Source organism: Equus przewalskii, chromosome 5 (assembly GCF_037783145.1).
Source record: "Equus przewalskii isolate Varuska chromosome 5, EquPr2, whole genome shotgun sequence".
In the NCBI taxonomy this organism is placed as follows: domain Eukaryota; kingdom Metazoa; phylum Chordata; class Mammalia; order Perissodactyla; family Equidae; genus Equus; species Equus przewalskii.
Window position 1 is genome coordinate 17,698,445 of NC_091835.1, and position 18,869 is coordinate 17,717,313.

At 42.9% G+C, this 18,869-nt stretch overlaps 1 protein-coding gene across 12 annotated transcripts in view; it reads right to left on the reverse strand.

Annotated features, from left to right (window-relative positions):
- SP110 (SP110 nuclear body protein) overlaps positions 1–18,869 on the reverse strand; it is a 63,355-nt gene that overhangs the window by 42,171 nt on the left and 2,315 nt on the right. For 7 of the 12 annotated variants that reach the window (XR_011540184.1, XR_011540186.1, XR_011540185.1 and 4 more), the window contains exons 2-9: positions 14,529–14,697; positions 13,131–13,397; positions 11,741–11,824; positions 10,041–10,118; positions 8,123–8,191; positions 2,809–2,958; positions 1,227–1,307; positions 85–138 (exon numbers count right to left, since the gene is read on the reverse strand). Coding sequence is in view for 9 of the 12 variants with exons in the window: in XM_070620101.1 (XP_070476202.1) it covers positions 85–138; positions 1,227–1,307; positions 2,809–2,958; positions 8,123–8,191; positions 10,041–10,118; positions 11,741–11,824; positions 13,131–13,397; positions 14,529–14,697 (952 nt within the window). In the remaining 3 variants the exon portion in view is untranslated. Of the gene's footprint in view, positions 1–84; positions 139–1,226; positions 1,308–2,808; positions 2,959–8,122; positions 8,192–10,040; positions 10,119–11,740; positions 11,825–13,130; positions 13,398–14,528; positions 14,698–16,264; positions 16,413–18,869 lie in introns of all 12 variants that reach the window. The other 5 variants (XM_070620105.1, XM_070620104.1, XM_070620109.1 and 2 more) reach the window with 3 other exon arrangements.

The following is an 18,869-nucleotide window of genomic DNA, read 5'->3' on the forward strand; positions in this document are numbered from 1 at the left end:
CTTTTGTAGCCCAAAGAGCATAATAACCACTAGGAGTAACACCAAATCCACTCTAACAGAGACCAAATATGTCTTTACACTTACGCTTTTTCCCGGGAGATTTTCCCAAAGACTGTTTACTTCCATTATCCATGGGATCTAGAAAGTAATGAGAAAGAAAGCAATTCTGAAATAAGCAAGATTTACATTTTGTGACCACACTCATGTCAGACAGTAATGAGTTGGCAAAGCTTTGACAGTATTATTTCTGAGTCCCTTCCTTTCTGATGGAGAACGATAGCTTCTGAAGAGAATTCCAGGGACCAAGATGCTAGTCCTGTGCCAGCCAACCTTTATCCAAGGGATCTTGGGAAAACCCATTGACCCTTTACATGTCTCAGTGTTCTCATTTGTAAAATTGAATAAATTACTCAACCTTCTCCAAGGGCTGCTATAAAAATAAATAGAATTTATCCATGAGAAAATTTGAAATATTCCTATAAAAGTGAGTGCAATGTAGGAGAAACTTAAAAAATAATAATTTCTATTTTAAGGTGGTCAAATTTAACCCATTGTTTCTTACAATAATTTGATACTTGTCATTTGAGAGTCACATTTGTCATGTGAGAGTTCTGTGAATTTGTAACACAGTGACCAAATCACGAACAGACAGAAGAATTCAGCTTCGCCCCCTCCAAGGGTAGTGGTAGCAATGTGCATAACAGTAGCAATGGTCAGAAGTGAGTTAACATGCACCGTTTTAGCCAGGCATGCCCACAACAACACTGTCAGTTACGGGTGCTCAGTCATACTATTATATTTGTGATTAAGGTGATCTGTTTTCTTCCTTTCCCAGAAAGGTCATGTGAGAAAAATGGAATTTTGAGCCTTAGGAAAAAACTTGATCCATGGCTGGGCACTTTCAATAGAGCACCATGAATACACATAGAGCAGGAACTCTCAGCAGTGGTGATGTTGCCCAAAAATTGGCTCCTGGGGGAAAAAAATCTTATTCTTCTTATGTATAAAGCACAAGTAAATATATGCAGTCCATAAATTGATATATAATGTATTTGAGATATTAAAATATCATATGGAGGGGTTTGTGATTGGAAAAAATCCTGAAGTGGACTCCTTAAGGAAGTGATAATGAAAAAAAGGTTAAGAAACTCTGGTTTAGAGTAAAACAGCTCTGAATTTGGGCTCCTGATGACCACACTCTGAGACTTGCAATCCCTTATCTGTACCGTGCATGATTCCTGGTGGTGTGCTAGGTGGCTCCTGGGGTCTCCTTCCTTCATTCACTTCTGAAGCGTCATCACTGACCTCTGAAAAAAGAAACAGCATTCCTCTTAAATCTCAGAAAATGCCTTCTGGAAAGCTCCATGGGGAATCTCCCAGAGATCTCAGAAGGCCGTTGCACACTCTGGAGCCAAAGGCTGGAGGCTCCAGGTCATGCCTGAGCCTCCATGATGCCCTCCTGAGAATGCATCTAACTCTGGGTCTGTCTGCCACTTGGGGAGGAGCAGAGCAAGGCTGGTCGGTAGTTCCCCTACTAAGGGAGACGTCTAGTGGGAGTCAGTCATCTGAGCTGCTGGACCAGAGGCTCACAGTGAGGTCGTGAACCTCTGGGGGGTGGGGGTCCCTGAAACCCTTTTAATAGATCTTCAAAGTCAAAACTGTCTTCAGTAAAAGATATTATTTGTCCTTTTCACTATGTCGACCTTTGAACACATGGAGCAAGACCCATGGCAGGTAAAACTGCTGGTGCCTTAGTACAAATCAAAGCAGTGTCCCTGAACCTGTCATTGCATTCTTCATCATCACTTACTCACCATTAAAAAAAAGCTAGTTTCGCTTAAGAATGCCCTTGATGAACCAGTAAAAATTATTAATTTTATTAAATTTCTACCCTTGAGTGCACATCTTTTTAACAGTCTTTGTGAAAAACTGGAGAGTACATATGAAGCTGTGGGCTGCATCTTGAAGTTCATGGTTGTCTCAAGGAAAATACTTGTGTGATTGTTTGAGTTGTAACTCACTGTATTATTCAGTGAAGGAATATATTCCAAATGTCCATGATATTATAAAATCTTATATGAGTAGATCTATTCAAAATGTAAGATAGCATAATGCATTTTATCATAACAAAGTATGAAAAATTCATAGATATGGTCTCAGATTCTATCTTACAACCAACCTTTCAGAAACTAGCCCTTGCAGAGTCTGGGCATAGTAGCAAAGATGAATATTCACGTATATCTCAAAATACTGTTGAAATACTCCACCCTTTTAAACTATAGATCCAGTTGTCTTTGCATAAGCTAGACATTAAAGAGATTTGCAAAAATGTAGTGATGCTACTCTTCTCACTAATTTTTTAAAATTTGGAAAAGATACTTATTTTTCATAAAAGTATGCTGTTTATGTTAATAGTAATCAGTTTACTACTGACACTTCTACTGGAATGAATAGACAAATATTTTTAAACAATTAGTTTTAATCTCTAAGAAGGTATATATGGCCACATATAAACAACATAATTTTTAAGAGTGTGAAGGAGTCCTGAGACCGAAAATTTAAGAGCTGCTGCCCAGGTCACAGCTGAGGTCAGCTGGACCCTGAGAACACAGCTGCTTCTGCACAAAAACACCTCAGATGCAACACATCCTTTTTCCCTCTGTCCCTCTTGTTAAACCTCACTGTTTTTCTCTGCACTTCTCCCTCCTCCTAGTATTAACTTTACAAGTCCACCTAACCCAGTGCCTGCTCCATGACAGACCCTCCCACAGTGAGAATTCAAATAGAAGACTCCATCACCAGCCTCACCCTCTGGTCCAGATGTTTGGGCACATCCAGTCCTGGCTTTTTGGACCCTTGTCGTGACCTTTGAGTTCCTGGTTGAGTCGTCCTTCTTTTGAGTTGCCTGATCCACCACTTGGAGCTTCTCTTGGATTTCATCCCCAGGTGAGACTGTCCCTGGGCCAAATAGTGATTCATAAATAGCTTTGACTGGGGTCCCCAGTGGACCTCCTCCTCCCCATATTAGTGCCCTCCCTTCTCCTGGTCCCGGTCTCCACACTTTGAGATCTCTGTACCCCTGTGCCCTGCTTTTCTCCTGCTGTTTCTCTCTGATTACATGTTTCTTCTTGTGGGCACCTTTCGTTTTCCTTCAAACTCACCATCTGACCTCACCCTCTGTACAACCTGTTGGAAGCAACCAGATAAATCTGGGGGAATCTCCAAGCCACAGGGCTTACTTCTTGATTCCTGTCTATGTGACCCCAGCCACCAGGAGGTGGCCAAATGGAGTAGAAATGGCCATGTGGTCTGTTTCCGTAGAGTAGGGACCTTATAAAGTATCTCTCCAGGTTCCCTCAGGGCCTAAGTGTGATACAGGGGCGATCCAAGGGTCCCTAGCTGCCTCCCGTGGGGAAAGTACAAGGTATTGAAGAATTAAGAGGCAAGGGCCCTGGGATTGGGGGTGAGGTTGAGACTAAGAGCATTTGCAGTGCCGGTGGAGGGTGCCCAGTGAGTCTGCTTCATCGTGGAAGGAGGAGATCACAATTTTCACTGGCTGTGGACCTTAGGAGCTGATCCCCATAGGATGACCGTTGTCCAGTGAGCAAGGATATCTCTAGGACACCAGGGAGGACATACACGCAGCACAGCCATGCCCCTTCATGGCAGGTGAATGCCTGAGCTTCTCTCTACTCCCATGAATCACTTCCAGAGGAGGCAGGAGCTAAATGTTGGGAGGAGGTACCCAGAAGCGGCAGGGAGTTTAATCACGGAAATTACTGAATATTTACATAAAAGAGAATGAGACAAACTAAAAGAGCCTGAAAGTTGCCTTTAATTGGCACGTTTAATCTTGTTCCTGAATCACGAAAGTTTCAGAGAAAATGAGAACTCCTACAGAAAATAAAGAATACCTCTTTTTTTTTTTTGCGTACAAAAAGTGTGGTATGTATATTTTCAGCATGACAAGTCGGTGTTCTTTTTTCCTTCAAATTTTGTCTCTCTTTCTAGTTGTTTTCAGCATTTTTAATAAAGGTGATTAATTACATGTAAAATAATGTGACTGTTAAAAATATCCCTGTAAAAATTTTCATTTAAATACAATAGGAAGAAAGACAAATCTGGAAGGGCCTGGCATCTCCTACTCCTCTTGGTCACTTAGTGGAAGGAAGTCTCAGCAGAGCGGAGCTACACCAACAGAGCAGGCTGGTACCAACCCCAGAACCCCGGGGGCTCCCCCTTTCTAACAAGATCATTTATCTGACAGGGAGCATCTGCTGTTGCACAGTCACATGAATGTTCCTGCCCCCAGACCTATAAACGTGTAGAGCATTATGGGAGTGAGTGTCTCAGTACCAGGATGCTGGCCGTAGGGCAGACAGATCATCTATGCCTGCTCTAAGCTTAGAGTAATAAGAATTTGGAGGATGGTGTGGATTCTACTTCTCTGCTGTGAGATTCTCCTCCAATAATCCTTAGTTTATGTTGGCACCACGTGGTGCAAGTGGTATCTGTGACTCCTTTGCATAACACAATAATAAATTCATAAACTTTCATTTTTTTTACTCAAGAAATAACTAATACCTCGTTTGTGCCTGGAGATTATCATCCAGCCAAGAAGAGACACATTGCGTAAGTAATAACAATAGAGAATGTGGAATCTTCCAAAAGGGTCAGTTCTGGGGGCTACAGAAACACACAGTGGGACCGACTTAGCTAATTGAAGGGTCAGGGGATGTCTTTTGAAGTAGACATTTAAGCCAACATCAGTGATGAATAGGAGATAGCCAAACATTTATGGGAAGTAGTGTAGGGTAAGACTGTTGCATTCAAAGAGAACAGCACATGCCAAGGATCAAAGGGAGAGAAATGAAATGAGAGGAATGGAAGTTTAGTGTGCTTGGCTGGAGGTTTGGGTGGAAAGAAGACAGAATTGGAGGGAAAGGGAAGGATTGGATTGGAGAGAGCTTTGACAATCACATGAAGAACTATGAACGTTATTCTGAGAGCCATAGGAGGCCATGTACAAGTTTTAAGCATGGGAATGAAATCACTAGACTGTAGTGTAGGAAGGAGGAGATAGAATCAACAGAACTTTGTCAATATTCTGAGGTAGATTATCAGGTAGTCAAGGATGACTTAGTTTTTGGCTTGGCAACTGGGTAACTCATTTCAAGTTCAATAAACTCCAAATTCCTGCCAAGAGCCTGGGGGCCTTACATGTTCTGGCCCTCTCTACCATCTCACCTTCTCCTTGCTTCATCATCACCGAACAACACCAGCCTTTCCCCTCAGCCTCAGTTCCTTCACACTGGTGAGTCCCTCTGCCTGGATCATCCAATCTGAAGGGACCTTCACTCCAAAGTGCAAATCACTATTGTAATCCTATCCTTTATTTTCTTTCATCTTCTCATCACTGTCTGAAATTACCTTGTTTATGTGGTTTCTGGCTTATTTTCTTTCTCTTCCTCAAACAGGATGTAAACTCTAGGAGCTTTCTTCTTTCTTTTTTTGCTTGATATCTTGCTTTCTCTCCTTTTAAAAAACTCTATTGGGGGCAGTTCCCATGGTCGAGTGGTTAAGTTCTCGTGTTCCACTTTGGCGGCCCAGGGTTTGCCAGTTAGGGTCCTGGGTGTGGACCTAGCACCACTCAACAAGCCATGCTGAGGTGGCATCCCACATAGAAGAACAAGAAGGACAAACAACTAGGATATAAAACTATGTCCTGGGGCTTTGGGGAGAGAAAAAAAAGAGAAAGATTGGCAATAGATGTTAACTCAGGGCCAATCTTCCTCACCACCACCACCAACAAAAAAACCACCTCTATTGTTAGCTCTCAGAATGGATATACACAGAATTAGTGTTCTCTGCATGTTTGTTGAGCAAAGATCTGAAGACTAGAAGACTAGGTTTTAGGGGAAGAAGATGAATCAATTTTGGACATATTTAGATCAGAGTGTCTATAGGAGACTTGCAACAAAGATGACCAGTAAGCAGTTGGCTGTATGTTTCTTAAAGACAAATCTGAGTTGGAGGTGTAGATTTGGGAGTCATCAGCATAGAGGTGGTGATTGAAGTCTTGAGAGTGGTTGACAAAGCTCATGGAGTGTGAGTTGAATAACCTGAGTAGTTTATACTAAACCAAGAAGGAACGTAGAGAACACACACAATGTGGCAATAGGCCATTGACTTAAATGTGGAATGAGGGAGAGAGCAGCTTGTCTTTCCTCCTTACCCAGGAAGACCACTTACCTTTGGGTAAAAGGCAGAAAACTAAAATATTTTTATGAAATACCTTAAAAGGTACTGTTGGTACAAGGCACCAACTCTGTGATTTTGGGTGCTGGAATCATGATAAGTGTAAACCAAGTCAGGGAAAAGGAGCTTTATGCCATTGACTTGGGCCGCCACCTGTTGCTCCGTGTCCTCCTTTTAGCTATAATGTCTATGTATGCTATCACCTCCCTTTCATTATTCAACCCACTGCAGCTGGCTTCTTCCTCCATTACCACTAAAAGTGCCCTTGAGTTTTCCAGTGACACCTTGTGGCCAAACCCAAGGTCCTCTTCTTTGAATTTTGTCTTGATTTACAGATGTGCTGTCTCCTGGCGCACCTCCCTCCTCACCGGTCTCTTCCTCTCAGTCTGCTTTGCTGGATTCCTCTTCTAATGGGATTTCTGAGAGCAGGGCTACATCCTGGGTTCTCTTCTCTCTCCCCATGGATCTGGATACCTTCATTTTGCTGATGACTCTTATATTTCTATCTTTGGACCAAATTTTTTATTGAGTGCCAGACTGGCATATTGTGGGGAAAATTAAACTTCCCTAAATCCTCAGTGCTTCTGTAAAAAGCCCTAGCCTTCTGAGATACAGAAATGTGTACAGAATAAAGATAGGGGATGTTTGCTTTCACTTTCCTTAGAAATATTTTACTTTTCACATACCGTGAGAATTAGATCTGTAGCTATTTGTCTAGTTAATTGCTCTGAGCTAAAAGGATAACAAAACTTCTCCTCTCCTGAGATTGCCAAAAGGTTACAGCCAGGGCTAGGTTCCTGGGTTAAGACCCAAAGTGTAAGGAATATTGGAGCTTTCTCTCCTTAGGTAATTACATGTCAAAAGGAATGAAGCCCAGAACTTGGAGACATCTCTGTAAAAGCCTGAGACACCAGGGGTTTCTCTGGCTCTTGGAAAGCTGCATTTAAATTCCAAAAGATTAGGGTGAGAACCTAGGATCTTTTCAATCCTATATCAAAGCAGCACACTTATTTAAAAATTTTAATCCTTTCAGGAGGGGAGGAGGATGGCTGTCCTTGTTCTGTATATAAACAGAAAATCCATCATTCTCCATTCCTTGTCTATGGGCTGTAATCTGCCCCTCACTAGAGAGATTCCATCAGCTCTCTTCTCGTTGCCTACTGGTCTGTGTGTAGGGGATAGATGCTGCAATGTTACTCTGGCTATTAAGCTGATTGTGAATATCAACAAAGAATTCTTTTCTCTGACCCAGGTGCCTCGTGTTTCTACAGTAGTCATATATATAAAGAACATGACAATGCAAGTAGGGTAACATCTCAGGCCCTCCACAGTGCTTGGCAAAGCACATACCTGGCACAACAGCATAGATGGCTAGCACAAATCCTGAGACGGACAGGTCAAAAGTGGAATTCTAGAGTTTCCTCCCAAATATATTTGTATCCCACTCAGCAATGGGCACCACCATTCACCCAGCCATTCAAGCCAGAAATTGAAGAGCAAGCCTTGATTTCTCCCTCTCTCATCCTCAGCTTCCAACTTATCAAGTCCTGTCAACTCTACCTCCAAACTGATCTTGGGTTGGCTCTCTTCTCTCTATCTCCACAGCCAGATCTGACTCCAGGTTAGTATTAGCTGTCATGGCATCTGCCCCCCAAATGGTTTCCTCGCTTCCCTTCTTTTCTATTTCCAACTTGTTCTTTACACTGCACCAAAATTTGTCTTGTCAAGTTTAAAACTGGATCATGCCACTTCACTGATTAGATCTCTTCAATGGCTCCCCATTGCATTTAGAATAAAATTCAGCTCCCCACACTGACCTACACGCATGAGAAGTCTCCAGTCTCCTCTTGTAGTCTCGTCTTACCTTTTGGGAGGCTTTTTTTCTGATATCTCTTCTTTGGAATTGACCACACATTTCTTTTTCTTTTCTTTCCTAAAAAGAAAGGATACAGATCATCTTTTATAGCTACAAGCATAGATCTGCCAAACTTATATGTCAACAATTTTCGGTTTTTACTTTTGGTCTTCAAACCATAGTGGCTAGGAAGTCAGTGGTGACCTTAGGTGATGCTGCTTCATGGTGTAATGAGGGGAGAAGAAATTCTAAAGTGGCAGAGGAGAGAGACATGAGGAAATGGAGACATTGCGTTTAGGTAACTCATTTCTAGAAGTTTGGTTGTGAAATGGAAGGGAGAACTATGGAGGCAGTTGAAGAGAGATGAGGATCAAGATAAAGTCCCTTTTATGAGCTATAATGGGCTTAGGCATTGGCTGAATGCAGATCTTTGTGAGAGGAAGATGTTGAATTCTCGAGAGAGAGAAGGGATCATGGATACTATCAGGTAGAAGTAGAAGGATTGCCTTGGAGAGAAGGACAGTACTGGAGGGGAGGGGACAGGTGCAGTTAGGGCTTGTAGGGTTGGGAGCAGCAAGTGATTCCCATTTGATGTCTTCCTATGAAGTAGGAGGAAAAGTCATCTCTTGAGGAAAAAAGAGGTGGTGAGGGGTTCAGAGGTTTGAAAAAAAGAGCTCAGGGTCTGAAAGTATCATTGCACTTCGTGGAATTGTCACACACATGGAAGGATCATTTTCGCTGGAATCATGAAGACACAGTGGGTTCACTCTGCCCTACTATGCGACTCTCCCCAGCAGTGCCTGCTCTCAGATACAGTGTGCAGAAAGTAGATAATAGATTCTTCCACACTTGCCAGAGAGTTATAGGAAAAGACAGAAAGGCAAGGCAGCTTAAGATATTGGCAATGGGTTACTAAAACGCTGGATCTTGGACTCTAAGCTGGTAAGAAGGGGCGTGAAGAAAGGCAGATGATGGATTGGAAAAGGGAAAGGCCAGTGGTCATCTAAGTGAGGTTGATGGACAGCTACAGAGGGAATAAATTATAAGGAAGAGATCAGGCGCGGATATTTTTAAATTAATTTTTTAAGATTGGGCTGAGGAGGAGATATCAGAAGTTGAACGATAGCTGCAGAAGAAGCAAGCTTCAAGGACAGGTGTGAAAAAAATGAATTGTTAAATTAATTATTGGGGAGTTGAGCCAGGGTTGAATGAAGAAAGGGCCTGTGGATTGCATTTGGGCACAGAGGCCAAGAATGGGTGGAGGAAGGAGTCACTGGAAATGAGATTTGAGAGGTCAGGGTATTGGATGGGCCTGTTACCCACGTATACCTCGAAGGTGTCCAGGAAGATGGCAGGACTTGAAGTGACAGAACAACTCTAAGTGAGCCTTCAGGTCTGCTGGGGCATGGAGGGGAACGACAGATAATAGTGATGAAGAGGGAGTGAGTGTTTCACTTGAATGGTTAAGCCTCAAAGGAGAGGATCAGGGAGCAAGCGGCTGGCTGGGGGCAGTGGGTAACAAGGGGTGGACATCCAACCTACCTTCTACCATGAGGAGACTGATAGCAGAGAATATGCAGCCTTGTCTTAAGAGGAAGCAGAGTCCTCTCTGGGAAACAACTTTCAGTTAAAGAGGGAGGAGCAACTAACCCTCCAAGAAGTTGTGGCTATAGGAGACTTTGATGATTTCTGAACAGGCAGTTCCAATGAGTGCATATTTCAATGGTCCTAAATGCCTTCCCACTTCCCTATAATTTTCATGAAGGCCTTAGAGGAAGATGCAATGAATCGGCATTGCAGAAACAAACTGTACGGGCGTCTTGACAATAATCACATAATGGGTACATATGACAAGATATAATCGGAAGAACAGAATGCAGCTCCAAATTCACCCTCCAGACATCTCCAGGACAAAGGCAATCATTACCTTTCTTTGTGGGAGGTGTGCTGGATGCCTCCTGGGGCTCTTCTGCATCATTTGGTTCAGGAGAATCATCTCGTATCACTGACAGAAGAAATAGAATTCATTTCAGAGCTCAGAAAGGGCTGAAGAGAAAGTGCCAAGGGAGATCAATGGGAGACCCAGGAGGGTGATGAGTGTGTGTAGACAGGGCTGGGAACCTGCCAGCTTGCAGGGTTGCCTTGATTTGACCAACTTGTGTCATCGTGACCTGTGTGACCATCACAGTGAAACAGGGAACAATTGCTCCACACAGAAGGCTCAGTTTGGCCCACTTAGAGAGATTCCTCTTACTCAATGGAAGAGAATTACAAGGGCTGTCAGCAGCCTTCACTCAGGGAATGAAGCTGAGAGCAGTGTGTGTTGTGACCTTTAATTCTGATGGCCACAATGAAGGGAATGTCTCTGCCACATGAAAAATACATGCTATTGCCTAGATGTCTGTGAATGGATATTTGCTGTATCTGTGATTATTTCATCTTGAGAAAGAGTGAAGGAGGCTACGTGCCTTACATGTTTGCATGTACAAAGACTGATGAAGAAAGCAGGAGCTAGCCTGTAGTTGCTAGCAAGTGTTAACAGCAAAGGTAGACAAAGTTCGGCTAGTTTTTGCTGCACTAAGAAAGTCAGAAGGACTTGAAGCCATAACAAATAAAGGCCATCTCACAAAAGGCTGTCACCTTCTTGTTTACACAATGCTGTGAGATCTGTTTCAAATTCTGGCCTGCTTAGGAACAGGTCCCTGAGACAGGTAGCAAGCAGTCATTACACCTTTTAAATCATTTGTCGCATTTCAAATTATTTAAATAATATCTACTGATAAAAATCCAAACCATTTAGGGGCTGGCCTGGTGGTGTAGTAGTTATGCTTGTGCACTCTGCTTCGGCAGCCCAGGGTCCACAGGTTTGGATCCTAGGCATGGACCTAAGCACTGTTCATCAAGCCACGCTGTGGCAGCATCCCACGTAAAAAATAGAAGAAGATTGGCACAGATGTTTGCTCAGCAACAATCTCCCTCAAGCAAAAAGAGGAGGATTGCCAACAGATGTTAGCTCAGAGCCAATCTTCCTCGCACACACACACACACAAAATCCAAACAACTTAGAAATGACGAGAGATGAAATTTCCCCACAGTCAGGGTGGGGGCTGGGAAGGAGGACCATCCATGTCGGGGGCAACAATTCAGTGCGAGGGCCACACCATGTTTTTGTTTGCTTTGCATTTTGATGGAGCAGTTTTGAGCTTTATCTTATTGAAGTGGCCTCAGAGAATGGCTGAGTCAAACAGTCCTGCCCTGACTCGATCCCTCGTCCTTTCCTCGACATCCTCCTGGCAGATGAATGTTCTCCCTTCGCAGACCCTGTAGTTGTGTTTGGAGTCCAAATCCAGTGGATACTAGTGGGGCTCCCATCCCTTATCATCGGTGCTTCCCTCTCAGTCTACTTTTCCCGGACTCATCTCCCTTACCCTTCCTTGTGACTCTGTCTCCACTCAAGAATTCAGGTTTCCTGCTTGTCTAAGCTCTCGTGGACTAGGTGAGCAGCCAGAAGCTGGGCAAAGATGGCAATAGAGAGCAGAGAGCACTGTTCCTAGAAGGTCAGCATGGCTTCTGCTCTTGGAAGACACAAAAACTAAGGCGAACTTAACTCATCCAAATCACGTTTACCTTGCACTGGGCCTGAGGGAGCACAGGGCATTTCTTGAGTGTCTTCTTTGACTTTTATTTGGGGGTTCAGGTTGTCACTGGATGCTGAGCAGAGGAAGAAAGGAAATGTCAGATCCCAGGACCAGCAAGGAGGGACCAGAGGTAGAAGGAATGAGAACAATCTATTCCAGCCAGTAAAAATGATGGGGCCAACTGAACACCAAGGCCTGGCAAGGGTGGGAGAGAGTGGGAGAGTAAACAATCATTTCCTTTCAATTAGCTACTTATTAATTTAATAATGGTACTTATTTTTTTCTTTTGAAAATCTGGAAGATGGAATCTTCCATTGTTATTGGCTTCATGATTATGTTAATCTTATTTGGATGGTATGTATTAGAGGAGTGGAGGAAACATTTGGACCAAATAGGGCCCTTTAGTCTCAGTATTGAAGAGCTCAGAATCCATGATACCATTTTTGACAGCACCCAATAATCTTCCACTGTCATATTTAATGTAATCATAGTCTTTTATAATGATGGTTTGGGGGAGCTAAGGGACACAGTTTTAGAAGCTAAATCAGGTCCAGCAGACCTTTAAATATTTATCATCTTTTCTAATAATTTCAATAACATTATTCTTAGAATCCAAACCATATAAAAATGAATATGGGAGAAACTGAAAGGCCCCATAATCAGAGGGTGAGCAATCGGGTAAGGGTCACGATGAATGTATTGCAAAGTTGCTTGCCAATTCAGAGCAGTGTGTTTGGTTGGACATGGCTGTTGGACATCCCAGCATCAGACTGGCTGTGGTGGTATCCTTGACAAGCGGTCCTGTGCCCAGTCAGTGCATCAGTCCTCTTCTGTTTCTTTCTTTTTTTTTTATCATACCCGGTTCTTTCTCCCAGGGTTCCTACCACAAGCCTCTAGGTTTGTGGGTGTGTGTTTTCCCTTCATGACCACCTCGAGCTAATCTAAGTCAGCCCCAAGCAACATCACCTTGCACAGTGGCAGGGGGAGTGCCAGGCATCTTGTGTGATTCTTCTTCATCATTTATGTGGGATGTTAGATTGTCATTGTTCATTGAAGAGAGGAATAAAAATCATTACAGGTTACAGGGACAGGGCACCAGGGAGAGGAGTGAATACTAAGAATGCCTGGGGCAGACAGAGCACCAAAACCCAAGGGCAGAGAGTACGGCTGTTCCAGGGGTGGGAAGCAGATGTTCTGGGCTCTAGGCCTACCCAGGCCCCTGGCAGTGCCTGTAATCCATCTTGGACAGGGCTGTGAATGGCAGGTGGGTGCATGGGAAGGACCAGATCAACAAAAAGATGGGACCCTGTGGTTCTAGACATGGTCCCAGGCACTCTAGGTGGGAGATGCACAGGTGTTGGACACGGTCTGTTTCTTACCTGGAGTGATCCTTTCTTCTTGGGCGACTTTTGGGCGAGCCACAGCAGGGCCAGAAGGGCTGGGTGGCTCATCCGGAATCTCAACACTGTGTTGTGTGGATGCTCCAGGCTCACTGACTCTGGGCGCACAGGGTGGGCCTTTCGGTGGAGGGTGTTGAGTTGGGGGCAGCGGCAGCAGGGCCTTGTGGGAGCTCCTTTCTGCTGGGTTGGCTGGGACTTCCAGGAGGATGGGCGTGGTTCTGCTCCCTCCTCCATAGGAAGTGACAACTGGGATTGGCAAAGGAGCACACATCAACACCCTGGAGACTCAGAATTATTTGGGGAAGGGGTTTGGCGTCTTTACTAAGCATGACTTCCAATAGGCCAGGGCATAGAGTTATTTATTGTCCCCCGGGTGCATAGATCCAATTCATCATCATCATTGTCCATTTGTGGCCTCCTTCTATTTTATGTATTTGATTTGGGCATCCAGTGCTATAGTAACGGCGTCTAATCTTGATCTAATACCAAAGTGGTTTTATATACAAAGTTGAGTTTGACTCTGTACCTAGGGATTTAATTTTCTATAATTTTGGTTTCAGAATTTAGCCAATTATGTACAATGTTATAATTTTAACAGATGCCCCTGTTTAATAAATAAATATATGTATCACACCTTCCTGGAGCAAATAAGATAAATATAAACCCCTTAGCATGCTGTATTAGGACATTAACATTCTGGTTTCTGTTCATCTCTGCAGTCAGACTCCATGCCTCCAAGCCTTGCACCTTATGATCAGGCCACACCAAACTTTCCTCCCATCCCCAATCCCCAGGCCTTTGGCTTTCTGTATGCTGTTCCCCTGCATGGCCAGTGCTGGGCTTCTCTTATGATACTTCTCCATCATTTATTTCAGAAGTAAAATGGTCTCAATCAGTGAACAGAAAAAGGAAGGTAAGTTGGATTTTGGAGAGGAAGCCAGAACAAAATCACAGAGTTGCAGATCTGGAAAGATGCTTGAGCTCAGCCAGGCCAGAAGGGTACATCAGAGTGTGGTTCCTCTGGCTCTCAGACTTGCTTAGCTCTGCCTTTGAGAACACATTTCTCCCAGCACTGTCCCAAATGCTGCCAGGAGCATGGGCCCACATGCAGCTGTGCCTGCCTGGAGGAGGACTTTACTCTTTGGCTGCCCCTTTAGCTCAAGGAATCATTTCTTCCTTTTGGGAGGAGCCTCTTGATGGTAAAGTGTCAGAAAGCAGATGAAGAGCTGTCAACAGTGGTGACTACACTAATATAACATCTCAATCCAGTGCGATCTGCTCGTCCTCCCCCTGTGATTCTCAGATAACTGAACCATGTGCTTTGGCCAAAGTATTGTTCCTCAAACCTAAAATGATTTTAGTGCTGGTGTCTCATACCATTTTTGAAGCTCTCGAGAATTGTCTTCAGTTTGGGGTATTCACACAGGTTAATTCGGCTGAACAACATCTCCAGAAGTGACAGATTAAACGTCTTCTCCAATTTGGTGAGAATGTTGTACACCAGTCTGGATACAGGAACCTGATTGCTATGGGCTTCCAGAGATTCCTTAAAAAATGGAATGAAGGATTATTAGAAATGATTATAAAATGGAATGGAGGTTTATTAGACATTTTTGGTTTTCTAAGTTCTAAGAAGGCTGTTTTGCTCTTTTAAGAAGGAATTTGACATAAATTTATAGTCAACTTCTCTGATGTAGAGAAGTCTCAGTCCCACACATTTAATTTTGTAATTTCTCATATATTTGGATGGTTAGTCATAGGAATAAATAATTTAGCCTTCTTTAAAATAAGTCTGCTTTGTGAATCTTATTTTAGGTACATTTGAGGGAAGAGAGAAATTTTAATGAAGAAAAGGGGAGTCAGGGGCTGTGCTGTGTAATTAATTCTCTAAGGATCTGGGGTGGACTCCTCAGCAATGGACCTAATGGTTGGTCACAAGTGCCAATTCTGGTGATTGCTTGTTAGCCTCTGCTCTTTTTCTCTCTCTCAGACTTGAGATGACCTGAATGGGTTCCAGCCACAGAGAAATTATCCTAATAATTCCTCTTGATGAGAAGTTGGCCAGAAGAAGAAGCATGGCCAAAAGGAGAATTGATTGCAAAATACTTATTGAGTGTCTACAAGGCTCGTTGAGCTAGTCCTTGGGTACGTAGCAATAGATAAGATCAACATGGTGCTACCCATATTGGAGGAGGAGCACTGTCAGGTGGAGAAGATGGGCATTAAATAATAATCACTCAATTACCATTGAGAGAAGTGTTAGGAAGGGAAAACACAGACTGCTATGAGAAAGAATATGAGGGGGTCTTAGTTAGACAAGTGGGTCAAGGAGGCCTCTCTGAGGATGACATCTGGGCTGTCATCTGAAGACAGGTTGGACTCAACCAGACCAAGACTCAGGGGAGATTGTTCTACCACTGCTACCCCTTCCCTTGGCCTGCGGCTCAGGAAATGCTTTAAAAAATCCAAATTATAGGAAAAGAATATCATTTTTGTTCACATAGCCATATCTCCCAGTGCCTGCCTGGCTTCACATCAGAATGAACTGTGAGTGACAAGCTCTTAGGAATTGGGATGGTGCCCTTCCTCCCAAAGATATGTCCACCTGAAACCAATGAATATGACACCATTTGGGAAAAAAGTCTTTGCAGATACAACTAAGTTAAATATCTTGAGATCATCCTGGATTAGGGTGGGCCCTAAATCACAATGACAAGTGCCCTTAGAAAAGAAATGGGGAATATAGGAAAAAGAGAAGGCAATGTAGAGATGGAAACAGTGACTGAAGTGATGTTTCTATAAGCCAAGGATACCAAGGATTGCCAGCACCAGTAGGAGGTAGGGAAAAGTCAGGGAATTGATTCTCCCTCAGAGTTTCTAGAAGTAATCAACCTTACCAACACTTTGATTTTGGACTTTTGGCCCCCAGAACTGTGAGAGAATACATCTCTTTGGATTAAGCCACCTGGTTTGAGCCATCCTCTTTCTCTGATAATAAACATTTTGGGCTGGGCCTTCCAAACTCTAAAAGCCCTGGGGTTTGTGAGACTTCCATAACTGGGCATTCTTGATGGGAGCTAGGCCGCCGTGGCAAAGCGATCAGCATGACTCACCCTGTACATTCTCTCGGTGATGAAGGAGCTGTCTCGGAGGCCTTCGAAGAAGGGAAATGCCTTATCTATGGCATAAGAAATCTGCAGCTTCTGACATATGAAGTGCTGGAGGAGAGCCTCTTCTAAGGCCCTGGTCATGGTGAACATCCTATGGAAGAGGCGTGAGAAGAAAAAGGAAGCAAAGACTCTGAGGAGCTTGGGGAGCTGCGCGTTGTGTTCACTGGGCATCCACAGACAAGCATTCTTGTCCCAGAGGCATCCCTGAGCAGTCTGCAAAGCAATGTCTGCCTCAAAGACTCATGGATATAGGAAGCAATGACAACACCAGCAACAATGGAGGCTGAAAGAGACCGAAACTATGATGCAAAAATCCCAAGGGGGCTGCTGGTAAACATAAGGCAGATATTAAAAAGAGCTGATATTTATTGATTGCTTCCTGTGTGCCAGATGTTTTTTCTATGGGCTTACATGCAGTAACTTATTTGATCTTCACAAAACCCTTGCAAGATGGTACTATGATTGCATGCATGTATGTTGTCAAGGACACTGAGACTTAGACAGGTTTAATAAGTTGCACAACTTGGAAGTGGTAGAGGGGAACAAATTCTTACTTTGTGGTTCCAGGCTTACAGTCTGTGTAAGCCTGGTTATAGCCGTAAGTGCTGTGGTCTGCGGCTATATTGAACTGAGGTAAACAAGCTTGCCTGGACTGCAGGTTAAGGCAGAAACTAGCATAGCTAGTGAAAAAGGGACAACCTAAAAACGGTAAAAAGATGGAAACCTGATAATACTTAGTAATTTTAATAAGCCACCTACAATTGTAAGTGAACATAAATGAGGCCATCTTGTCAGGCTACATGACCCTTTCCTAGTTAAAACCCTCCTAGCATGTAATCATTATAAATTACTACATGATTTCATGATTTTCACATACCCCTGCTGAGGTTCTGATAGCTTGGTTCTTAACAATCTTAACAAATTTCCTCAAGGAACAAGAAGGCCTCCAGGAAGAAGGGACACCTGTAGGATATTCATTTTCACTGACAGAAGAACAACGAGGAACCTCGGAGTGGGTCAGTTCTGAAGGCCGACATTTCTAAACCTCCTCCTTACTGCCCATTTCCCCTATATAACCGCCTCAAGATTCTGTAATTCTTGAAGACTTTTTTGAGACATTAGTCTGCCATCTTCTGGTTATGCTGTCTCATTGAATAAAGCTTCCTTTCTTCATCTCTAACTCATTGTGGTTAATTAGCTCAGATCTCGGCAAGCAGAGCGAGCCCATTGCTTGGTAACACGATCTTCGACACATAAATAGGCCAAACATAAATAAAGACAGCAAGAATGTGAAAGACATGATTGGCAAAGTTGACTTAACTGATTTATTTTATGTATCAATTTTATATTTCAGAAGAGACATGTGCTTTTTCTCATGCCCATGCAACATTCATAAAAATTGACCATTGATAGGCCATGAGAAAATATCAATATTGTAATAGGTAGGAAATTTACAGATGACATTCTTGGCAAATTGCCAAAAAAAGAAAGTGCTAACAAAAAATTCAATCACCTAGTGATTTTTTAACAAATAAAACAAACAGGGACCCCATTTTTCCAACTTCATTTTGTATCAAAGAGAAAATTGCACTGTAATTAATGAGGATTTCTAGGGGTTTCATCCCAGCGGCAGATTGAAAACCCCTGTCTCTCTCTCATCATTCCCAAATCCTTTAAGTTTGACAGAAAAAAATACATGTTGTAAAAAAGACTAATCCACAACAGTCTTGGAAAACAAGAAAAGATGCCATAGGGAGTCTATAGTCGTGAAGAAATCCTGGAAGATAGAGGACAGATGGGAGAGAAATAGAGCATCCATGATATGGACAGGGTAAGGACCGAGAAAGACATTGCAAAGATCAGCACAGAGCCAGAGAAAGCGAGAGTGAACACATGATAAGAAGAGGAAGGGGCCCTGGGGTTACATTTAGGATGATTAATTATACAACAGAATTCGGCGCAGAACATTCGCCAGGTTCCTCACTCTTCATCTGTTACCATTCCGAAGGATGAAAGTGAGGTACAGAGAGGTTAAGTAACTAGCCCCAGGTATTCAGTGGCAAAGCAGAGCTTGTCTGACTAAAGCTCCATTTCTCACTGGTGTGTGACATTAAGTGTCATATGCGAGTGTTCAGATTTTTATTCTGTAAAGGAGTCTTAAAAATGAATGAGCAAAAGACAAACATCTATGTAGAAAAAAAGCAAAAGATATAAACAAGCAATTAAGTCAAATGCATAATAGATTAAAAAAAACAGTAACTCACTAGTAGGTAGAACAGTGCAAAGGAAGACAATTTGATAACATATTTGCCTATCAAGTTGGCCAAGATAGAAAATACTAGAAATAATCGCAGATGCTCTTGGTGGAAATGTAAACAGATCCAACGTTCTGTAGGCTAATTTAGTAATCAGTGTCAAATACTCTAAAATATATGTTCCCTTGAGTCCCAAACTTGACTTCTAGGAATTTATTTCAAGGAAATAGTCATGAACATGCTTAAAGAAAATTTACAAAAAGTTCATGATATACTAGAGAGGAAATTAACTG